The 12,127-nt window shown below is 39.5% G+C and overlaps 1 protein-coding gene across 2 annotated transcripts in view; it reads left to right on the plus strand.

The window, feature by feature from the left end:
- Window positions 1-12,127, plus strand: part of trim9 (tripartite motif containing 9) — a 31,371-nt gene that overhangs the window by 4,295 nt on the left and 14,949 nt on the right. For both annotated transcript variants that reach the window (XM_087779935.1, XM_087779936.1), the window contains exons 2-3: window positions 8,526-8,621; window positions 9,557-9,679. In XM_087779935.1, the coding sequence (XP_087636061.1) occupies window positions 8,526-8,621; window positions 9,557-9,679 (219 nt within the window). The remainder of the gene's footprint in view (window positions 1-8,525; window positions 8,622-9,556; window positions 9,680-12,127) is intronic.

Below are 12,127 nucleotides of genomic sequence, written 5' to 3' on the forward strand. Positions count from 1 at the left end.
AGTCACACATCACAACACACACCCACTGATGATACACTATAGTCACACATCACAACAACACACACACACTGTAGATACAATAGAGTCACACATCACAACAACACACTGATGATACAATAGAGTCACACATCACAACAACACACACTGATGATACAATAGAGTCACACATCACAACTACACACAATATTGTTTCTGGCTCCCCAGAGTGTCCGAAAAGTGTAACTCTTTCGCAAATAACGTGTTACACCATTGCCAAATACAGCATGGACGGTTATTTACAAAAAGCGTTTGGTCGCGAAGAAAAAGTTGAGATGTGAGTCCTGAGTCGTGAGTCGTAATCACTTCAATGATCCCTAGAGAGTTAAAATACTAACCATATGAACCACGACAAAAGGTTTTTCTCATCATTGATGACAGTTCAAGGTCTTTCTTCTCACACGTATGTTACATTCTGAGCTGGTGTGAGACGTTCATGACATCCATGACATCCATGACATCCATGACGACGGATGTGACTCACCGTGACATCATCCACAGTCAAGCGTGTCGAATGGATGATCTGAGGATCTTATCTCCAGCCTTCACTCCAAACACCATGACATGGGTTTCCACTGGAGTCCATGCATGAAGACGACACTGGAGACCAAACCTGCTCCTGCTACCATCTCAGGAATGTTAAGGAGCATCTGGGAGAGATTCCTGACCAGGGTCCGGTATCTTTAGAGACCTCAGCTGCTCTCAGCCGGTTGCCATGGCGCCAGGTGGTTCGGAGGAAGAACGTCAAGATGGTTCGGACAGAAACTGGAACAGATTCTATAACACGATAGTAGAAGTGATGCCAATAACCCTCGGGAAGCGTTGATGGCGTCGAACCAACTCGTCGTCACTGATGAACACGAGAAGATGATGATCATCTCAGAGGTTATCATTGGTTTGATCCACAGTTTGATAACAAACGTTGACACATCATCAGATCACTTCCTCCCTCAAGACTTGTTCTCCAACATTTTCCCTCCAGCGCCGAAATATGTCCGTCTTCAAACTGGGCCGACTGATCCATCTGCTGTGTTTCAACAGCTTGAGAAGATGAAGCCGAGCAGGTGCAGGAGCTTCAACAGCTGCATGTTAGCAACACAACTGCACTGTGAACATGTTGGTGTTAGATTTGATGCTTTAGAGGAAAGTTTGGGTACATTATATATATGTGTCACTGTTATACATACTTATCAGTGTGTGTGTGTTGTTGTGATGTGTGACTCTATTGTATCATCAGTGTGTGTGTTGTTGTGATGTGTGACTCTATTGTATCATCAGTGTGTTTGTGTGTTGTTGTGATGTGTGACTCTATTGTATCATCAGTGTGTGTGTGTTGTTGTGATGTGTGACTCTATTGTATCATCAGTGTGTGTGTTGTTGTGGTGTGTGACTCTATTGTATCATCAGTGTGTGTGTGTGTTGTTGTGATGTGTGACTCTATTGTATCATCAGTGTGTGTGTGTTGTTGTGATGTGTGACTCTATTGTATTGTATCATCAGTGTGTGTGTTGTTGTGATGTGTGACTCTATTGTATCATCAGTGTGTGTGTGTGTTGTTGTGATGTGTGACTCTATTGTATCATCAGTGTGTGTTGTTGTGATGTGTGACTCTATTGTATCATCAGTGTGTGTGTGTTGTTGTGATGTGTGACTCTATTGTATCATCAGTGTGTGTGTGTGTTGTTGTGATGTGTGACTCTATTGTATCATCAGTGTGTGTGTGTTGTTGTGATGTGTGACTCTATTGTATCATCAGTGTGTGTGTGTGTTGTTGTGATGTGTGACTCTATTGTATCATCAGTGTGTGTGTGTTGTTGTGATGTGTGACTCTATTGTATCATCAGTCTGTGTGTGTGTTGTTTCTATGTGTGGCTCTATTGTGTAATCAGTGTGTGTGTGCGTGTGTGTTGTTGTGATGTGTGACTCTATTGTATCATCAGTGTGTGTGTGTTGTTGTGATGTGTGACTCTATTGTATCATCAGTGTGTGTTGTTGTGATGTGTGACTATTGTATCATCAGTGTGTATGTGCGTGTGTGTTGTTGTGATGTGTGACTCTATTGTATCATCAGTGTGTGTTGTTGTGATGTGTGACTATTGTATCATCAGTGTGTATGTGCGTGTGTGTTGTTGTGATGTGTGTACAAAAATCTATTTTCATTGAAATATATAAAATGATCTTAAGCTCCGCCCATTGAAAACACTTTGTTTTTCTGGAGATTAAATCTTGTTGACCATAACCACACCCACCTGTTGTGATTAGTCGAGCCTGGAGTTTTATCACCGCGTGTCATGTCATCAATGGTCTCCACCTCCGAGGGACTTGTTGTATAAACAAAGCGTGATTACAGCTGGAGGAGGAGTGAAGCCATTATTACATCATCATGGACTCTCGTAACCTCTCGTTCGTCCAGATTTCAGAGCAACTTTATAAAGTAATGTGTTTAAAACATGGTCATGATGAGAAGTTACTGCGTCTAGAAGAACATTCACTTCATGACACCAGAGTTGGATTCAAACATAGCATCACAGAAGACTTCAGTTTTATAGAATTGTAGCTTTTAGTCACGTTTAAAAAAACTGTGATTTAAAACATGTCACTTTTAATCAAGTTTTTATTTTCTTAATTAAAATTTCCAAGTGTCATTGTTCAAGATGATTTCAGTAACAAATCATTTAAAAACTTTTTTAAATGACATTCAAACGACCTAGTTTGACTCCAACATCGATGCAGGTTCAACTATGAGCCTAAAAACGGGGTCACGACCTCACAAAGCTTTCCTTTGTGTTCCTGAAGAATCATCACAATAACGCACAACAATGTCATAACAGATGCAAACAAAGATTATTAAACGCACATTTAAAGCCATATTTGACCCGTTTCACTCTTGCTGTCCAGAACCTTCATGGTTCGGTTCTGAAGACACGTCGACTCGTCTTCAGAACCGACTCAAAAATCTCCAAATATAAGAGAGACTTGAAACATCTGAGGAGCTTCTCAGCCTCTCCTCTGAAGAATCGTGGGGTTCGTCTTCACTCCTCCTCGTCACGACTGGACGTCATCGTCTCAACACTTCCGTCGCCGTGGGAGACGACGTCCATCTGCCCTGTTTTTGGGCGTCGATCGAAGCGACCTGCATCAGGATTTATGATCCCAAACTCCTCATGAATATTCACGAGGTTTCATTCCATCTTTCTGTGTGAATGGCTAACGACGGCTGCTGCATTATAGATGGCGCTGATATATGTGATGAATAATGAAGCGACCGCTTAGTTTCTGCTCGTAGATGATTCTGTCTCCCTCGCCTTCGACAAGTTTGATGATAACGTCGACAAACGCCTCCAGATACTGGATTTTATGCATAATCTGAAGGAGAATAATTCGTAACAAGAGATCGTCTGATATTCTGTTTCTTACACTTTCAAATTTACTTCATTAAAAGTCCAGTCTGTGGTATTCAAAGTAGTGTTTCTGGCTCCCCCAGTGTTGGAGAAGTGTAACTGCAATGTCAGATATTTTTAAGTTCGCTGTCTTTCGTGTATATTTGTTTACGAAAATTGATTCAATTCTGTTGATCAGAGGTAGTGCTGCAAGATATTGGAAATATATTTGATATTCGATACTGGTGTCTTGACTTGCAATATCGTTATTAATGTGATATTTTTTGCTTTCACCAAAAAAATGCGGCCGCGTCGCCATAGCAACCGAGCCTAACAAGCTGCGCCGCACAGTTCACAGACGGACGGAGACGTAAACAACAACGAGACATAGAAGTACAAATTGACGACTTTACAGAACGTGACACTGATTGATCGAAGTGTGTATTTAAGAAATGATTGATTTATACAATAAACAATTATAAACTATCACATGTTTTCGATGCATACCACATGTGACAATATCGCGATATCGATATTTTATACTAATCAGAGGCGAGAGTTGTATGGAGTCATTGTAAGAAAACAAGTTTCCCGCCAAGAATTCCCAAACGTACCTGTTGCGCAGGTGTTCAAAATATTGTATCAACCCGAGTACATTCAGGGAATAAGAATGTAATCCCGATTTAAATATGGATTACGAATTAATCTGACGTTTCCCGTGAACGCTCAGATCTCAGGAGTGTGTTGTCGGTTTCTGCTCGGAGGTTCCTCGCCGTGGTTTTAAAAGCTTATCCACCTCCTGTCGTCCCGCTCGCTCGTGACGGGCTTTAATCCAAAGAGGTTCTGATGTGACAGCGGGTCGGCCTTGAAGCGTCTGAGGAATTATTCATGCTCTACACTTGTCCCGCTCGGATTAATTATCGGGGACGAGCAGAGATGCACGGGGACGGTTTCCACGGGAAGTTCCAACCATCCGGTGAAACATTCCAAACATCCCAGCATGCACTGCGGCGTCGTGAATGACTGGAATGCCTACGTTTATGGGAAGATAATGAGTCTGATGACGGTGGATCTTCTGTATCTGTGCTCATCATAATCAGCTGTTAATACTTCGTCGATCACCCTGGAGGGCTGTCGAGGTACTGCACTGAGGCAGTGTTAAAAGTACTAGTTGGTACCATATCCATGTATGAAGTTATGGTTTACTTATTTTTTACTCTCATGTTGACTACTATTGGTTTATTTCCAGTAATCTGTTCTTTTTAGAGTTATAGACAAAAATGTTTGTTCATTTTAATGTAGCGACTCGAGCTCAGTTGTCTTCGTCTTCAACTTCGTCCAAAAAGACACTTAAAAACATCCAAATACCTCAATACTGCTTGTCTAAAATGAGTCAAAACAAAGAATAACAAGCGATTTAAACAGGAAGTACTTCGGGTAAATATCGCGAGTGCTTCCTGTGTAGACAGTACTGTAGACTGTATGAGCTCTGGAAGTGCTCGCGATATTTACCTGGAGTACTTCCTGTTTACTTCGCATGTTATTCTTTAAACTTCTGCTACAAACCAGTTTAAAACATTGAGTTTTTACTGGAACAGTTCCTCGTGTCGTGGCTTCAATCCAAGATGGACGCTACAGACGAGCAGTATGGAGGTATTTGGATGTTTTTAAGTGTCGTAACTGAAGATGAAGACCACTGAGCTCCAGTCGCTACATTTAAATGAACAAACATTTTCATCTATGACTCTAAAAAGAACAGATTACTCTGAAAAAAAATCTGAATCCTTAGTTTGTATTGTGGGTGAACTATCACTATCTTTCTCGTCTTCTTCTTCATGGTCTCTTCATCTTCAAGAGTCCAGAATATTCTTCCATGTAAAGATGTTATTCAAAGGGTCACAAGCGAGCGCTCGGACTCTCGGAATCCCGACCCGGCAGCAACAGTGATCCGTCCTAGTTCTCCTCACTTTGAGGAATGAAGTCACTTTGAGGAACGAAGTCACGCCCGAGAAGACCACTTGGATGAAGTTCCAGGGTCGCGGCTGAAACCAGCAGCTGGCACTTTGAGTTCATCTGCGACCACTCCTAAGCTAACGTTCAGCCAAAGTCTGTCGTTCCATCTGCCGACCTGTCGGCCGCGCTTCGGCATCTCCATAAAATGAGTGCAGTGATGCATTCTGGGGCATGTCCTGACCCGGTTTCAAGGACCGAGCGCGGCAGGTTTTTTTCGAGGAGTCACGGTGGAGACGCGTCGTGATGCTTTTCGACGCACGCCGACTGCTAACACTGCTGCTTCACTGTCTCGGGAGAGGAAACGCTGAGAAGATGTACTTCGGTCCAGAGCGAAGAGGAAGGTCAGGTCTACGTGACCCCCCCTGAGCTGGAACCAAACTTGATTGACAGGACCTGAAGACTCCGGCGTCTCACCTGGATCTTGATCAACTCAAAAAGCAGCAATTTTTTTTCTTGTTGTTGTTAAAGTGTCGATAAAGTTGTTTTTAAATCGTAAAGATTCAAATGTATTCTCATGCGGGAAAAACCCCGGAGACATCCTTCGGTATTTCCGTCCTGCTGGTCCCCGAAGACTTTTGAGTCCCGAGTCAACAGAGGCTTCTTGAAGTCGCGTACAATCCTGGCGGCTTTACATTCTTTGCTCAGCTGCCACCATCTCCGACCGTCTCTCCGGCACGTCGCTCGCAGCTGTTGTCCCGGCTTCACAAACGCTTCGGGGGTCGAAGGTCAGCCTCCCTTGAGCAAACTCCCATCTGACCGCGGGCCGGCGTCGGATGCCAGTCGACGGTTGACACGCCCGAACCCGTCTCTTCCTCCGCCCGAAGGGTTTTACGGCGTCTTCCGGAGCTTTGTTGGCCTCATCCTCCCAGAAGACGAGGTGGTCCGCCACCTCCCGACCGCCGTCATGGTCTCTGCACAGAACCATGTTCCCACAAGGTCACGACCTCGTTCACATAACCCCTCTTCATCCACATCAGCTCTTTTTCCTCGCGCTGTCCAAACACCAGCGTCATCGCTCACACATCCAGCTCACTGTCTTTCCTGTCCCGGGCCGAGACATCAGCGGCTCGTGAAAAACATGGTCGCTCGGTCAGCACTTCCTGTGACGGGTTCGTGTCAGAACCGAGCCCCGAATATCAAGGACCACTTGTTAGGGAGTAGAGCTGCACCTCTTACAATACATTGTGTGTCAAATGAAAGATTCATTTTTTAGCTGATGTTTGGACATATTTTGGTTTGAAAAATAATTTAAACAGTTACGACTTCGCCAAGAGTCATGTGGTCTGTAAATACTACAACACCAGAGTCAAGTACTGGACAATACTACACATATATACTTGTTACTACACTATCACAACACCAGAGTCAAGTACTGGACAATACTACACATATATACTTGTTACTACACTATCACAACACCAGAGTCAAGTACTGGACAATACTACACATATATACTTGTTACTACACTATCACAACACCAGAGTCAAGTACTGGACAATACTACACATATATACTTGTTACTACACTATCACAACACCAGAGTCAAGTACTGGACAATACTACACATATATACTTGTTACTACAGTATCACAACACCAGAGTCAAGTACTGGACAATACTACACATATATACTTGTTACTACACTATCACAACACCAGAGTCAAGTACTGGACAATACTACACATATATACTTGTTACTACACTATCACAACACCAGAGTCAAGTACTGGACAATACTACACATATATACTTGTTACTACACTATCACAACACCAGAGTCAAGTACTGGACAATACTACACATATATACTTGTTACTACACTATCACAACACCAGAGTCAAGTACTGGACAATACTACACATATATACTTGTTACTACACTATCACAACACCAGAGTCAAGTACTGGACAATACTACACATATATACTTGTTACTACAGTATCACAACACCAGAGTCAAGTACTGGACAATACTACACATATATACTTGTTACTACACTATCACAACACCAGAGTCAAGTACTGGACAATACTACACATATATACTTGTTACTACACTATCACAACACCAGAGTCAAGTACTGGACAATACTACACATATATACTTGTTACTACACTATCACAACACCAGAGTCAAGTACTGGACAATACTACACATATATACTTGTTACTACACTATCACAACACCAGAGTCAAGTACTGGACAATACTACACATATATACTTGTTACTACACTATCACAACACCAGAGTCAAGTACTGGACAATACTACACATATATAGTTGTTAATACACTATCACAACACCAGAGTCAAGTACTGGACAATACTACACATATACTGTATACTTGTTACTATACTATCACAACACCAGAGTCAAGTACTGGACAATACTACACATATATACTTGTTACTACACTATCACAACACCAGAGTCAAGTACTGGACAATACTACACATATATACTTGTTACTACACTATCACAACACCAGAGTCAAGTACTGGACAATACTACACATATATCCTTGTTACTACACTATCACAATACCAGAGTCAAGTACTGGATAATACTACACATATATACTTGTTACTACACTATCACAACACCAGAGTCAAGTACTGGACAATACTACACATATATACTTGTTACTACACTATCACAACACCAGAGTCAAGTACTGGACAATACTACACATATATACTTGTTACTACACTATCACAACACCAGAGTCAAGTACTGGACTATACTACACATATATCATTGTTACTACACAATCACTATATATCGTATCGTTGACCCTGTATCGTGATACTAACGTATCAATTCTTGACAGTACACACCTCTACAAAGTAGAGACGAGTAAAAAAAACTCTCCCTGTACCAAAATAAAATAACAAATCCTTCTAAAGATTGTGGATCCAGATGATTCTCCAGAACAATGTTTAATCATCTATTGATCTCAAATGTCCTGAACATCCCAGTAAGATACTTTCATCCGTTTTTGACTTATTTACTACCAGACAAGCTCCAAACCTCCTTGGCAGGTGCAATTATTCAACCCCAGCTCCTAACGTTCGGTTCTTCTCTCTCTGCTTCAGGGTCAACTGTCTCAGGCTCTCAACGGTCTGTCGGACCGAGCCACCGAAGCCAAAGAGTTCCTGGTCCAGCTCAGGAACACGGTGCAGCACATCCAGGTATTTATAATCCCGTCAAACACGAACCTCTTAATAAAATGATTCATCACAGGACAAGTGGAGGGAAGTAAATATAACGTCGCCATGGAAACCGTCCAGTAGCTTCCGTGGAGAAGGTTGCAGACTGTTTTAGTTTGTGTTGTCGACTTGATATTTATTTGCTCTCAGCAACACAATGGTCGGAATATTGACTGGAGTGGGATTAGAGTGAAGAGCTGGGATTAGATACTCCATGATCGCTGTGAGGAGGTGGGTGGTGGTGGGTGGTGGTGGGTCGTGGTGGGTCGTGGTGGGCCGGGTATTATCATCACCAACATGTTCACGGATGTATCTTCTTGTCATTGTACACGTTCAGTAGAGAAAACTAGTTTCAAGTACAAAATAAAGTATATTATATACTACAAATGAATGGTCGCTCATTGACTGAAGGTTTGATCCAGTAGCTCGGTACTCTATTGATAATGTCTGGTGACTCTATTATACCAACATTTTATATTGAATTTAAAAGGCTGTGATTCAAAATATAGAAAATATATTCATCAATTATTATTATTATATTCAACTAAATGTCAGTGTACAATTTCAAATCGAATTATATTGGGAAAAAAATCATTTTAATCTAAAAAAAAAAGATTAAATTCTATTATAAAAATAAATAAAATTCGACATATCATTATAACTATTATTAAATGTAATTGTTGTGTGTATCGAGCCTTAAACAGCGTTATATCTCATGTTAGTAACATGTAGAGATGTTTTGGATCTACAAAGAAAAGTGACAAAAATAGAAAACACCAGGAAGAAAACAAGAAGACGATGGATCTCCTGTGGTTTGTTGCTGTTTAAAGCTGATGTTAATTCAGTTTAAACGTGTTAAACGCCGACGTTAACGGCACGTTTGGTTGACTCGCCTGATGGAAGACGTGTCTCCGCAGGAGAACGGCGTGGAGTTCGAAGCCTGCCTGGTGGCTCAATGTGACGCCCTCATCGAGGCCCTGAACCGCAGGAAGGTCCAGCTTCTGGCTCGAGTCAACAAGGAGCACGAGCACAAGCTGAAGGTGAGCCAGGATTAGATTGTCGATCATTCTATTGGTGAATCTCTGCGTTATTTCTAAACCTTCAGACGTTCACAGCCTCCTGCGCAGACAAGAGTGTTCTCTTCACTTCAACAACACAATTGTGTTGAACATGACTAAAGATTAATTTCATATATAGCTGGAAGTTGATGCCAAAACTTGAAATCAATGTATTTTTAGATACTTATAAATATATATAAATATATAAAACATACATAGACGAATAAAGTCATTTTATTAAAATTCATTTTCATTTCAAAAAAAGATGTTATTTTGGAGGAAAATAACCTTTTAGCCTGTTCTGGGATGTAAAATATTATTATATTATTTACTTTTACTATTGATATTCTTTCCAGTTACTACAATGTAAATAATTGAAATTAGCATGTTTGTTGTTAGCATCACAGCTATTAGTAATTGAAAGCTTTATCTTAACAATCTATGTTGTTAATACAATAAGATAGATAATGGGCATTAGCATGTTTGTTAGCATCAAAGCTAGTCAGAATTGCAAAGTATTTTATTATTAATCGTATTTGTGGTAACATTAAAATAATAATGTACATTAGCATGATTGTTAGCATCAAAGCTTGTCAGGTTTGCAGAGTATTATTTGTATTTATCGTCTTTGTGAATACATTAACATAAATAATGTACATTAGCATGTTTGTTAGCATCAAAGCTAGTCAGGATCACAGAGTATTATTTGTATTAATCGTCTTTGTGAACACATTAACATAAATAATGTACATTAGCATGTTTGTTAGCATCAAAGCTAGTCAGGATCACAGAGTATTATTTGTATTAATCGTCTTTTTGAATACATTAACATAAATAATGTACATTAGCATGTTTGTTAGCATCAAAGCTAGTCAGGATCACAGAGTATTATTTGTATTAATCGTCTTTTTGAATACATAAACATAGATAATGAACATTAGCATGTTTGTTAGCATCAGAACTGGTTTGTTTTGGGGATTTTTCTTTACCAACACTATGACATTTATAATGGAGATTAGCATGTTTGTTAGCATCAAATCTAGTCTGCCTTGTGGAGTATATTTTCTATTATATTCTCTATAAATATAAAAACATAAATAATGGACATAAGCATGTTTGTTAGCATCAGGACTTGTCAATTCATTTTTATACAAAGTATCAAAACAAAAACATTAACGGGTACATAGACCAATAAAGTCAACGTTGTATTAACTTCCACATCAAAAACAGACATTATTTTAAAGGAAAATAACTTTTTAGGCTGTTACGAAAGTATTTTTCCACTAAAGAGAAACTGAATTGAAAATAAAACTCGTTTTTTTTATGCTAATATATTCATTTAATCTCTCTAATACTAAATACTGGAAACAAAGAATTTTTTTGTCAATAGATGATTGAAATCCTGGTCTTTTCCTAAGACTAACCAGCGCTTCAACTCCTGTGTAACTCATTGAACGAGCGTAGATGAGAAGGAAGAGGAGGCGTGGAAGCGAGGGATGTATTTGTTCTGTATAGCATCCAATTTCACGCCTGGACGCTCTGTGGCGTCTTCACACGTGTAGGTGGTTTGAAAGAAGCCTGTTCACTCCACATGACAACTCAACACACTTTTCTTCACTTCATGTTCAACACTTAACATCTTTTCATGCAAAAAAATAAACACATTATTAAATGTAGGATTAGTTTAAAGGCCTGAACCAGGATAGAAAATCAATGCATCAATTTAAGAGCGAAAAAGCAGACAAACAGTCTTAATATGCGAGTCATAAAATAGAAAAAAGTTGCATGAAACAATATAAAGGTGTAATTTTACCATGACGTTATAAAAATGTTTATTTTCTAATGATCTATTGTGTACTTGTACTTTAATGTCTATTTGTTGTATTAAGAGAAACAAGGAATACAGTCAAACATTTCAAATTGACTCTTAAGGAAAGAAACTCAACATGGTGCTTAAAAAAACAAAAAGCAAAACGGAATCTTTTTTAATATTAAATATCTTTTTAGTACAAATCTGACTTAATAAGGGCCATCAAAATACACTCAAAACCAAATCTAAACTACTAGTAATTAACAATATAAGTTGTCAGTACAATAAAATGGATAATGGACAATTAGCATGTTTGCTAGCATCAAGGCTAGTCAGGTTTGCAGAGTATTGCTTTGATTGTATATTTTTTTATGAAAACAATAACATAAATAATTAAAAATAGCCTGTTTGTTAGCATCACAGCTAGTAGTAATTGCAGGCTTTAGCTTAACAATCAAAGTTGTTAATACAATAAGATAGATAATGGACATTAGCATGTTTGTTAGCATCAAAGCTAGTCAGTATTGTAGTAGTATTTCTTTTATTATACAGTCTTGGTGAATACAATAACATAAATAACATACATTAGCATGTTTGTTAGCATCAGAACTGGTTGGTTT

Source organism: Callionymus lyra, chromosome 18 (genome assembly GCF_982586985.1).
Source record: "Callionymus lyra chromosome 18, fCalLyr1.hap1.1, whole genome shotgun sequence".
Taxonomy (NCBI): domain Eukaryota; kingdom Metazoa; phylum Chordata; class Actinopteri; order Syngnathiformes; family Callionymidae; genus Callionymus; species Callionymus lyra.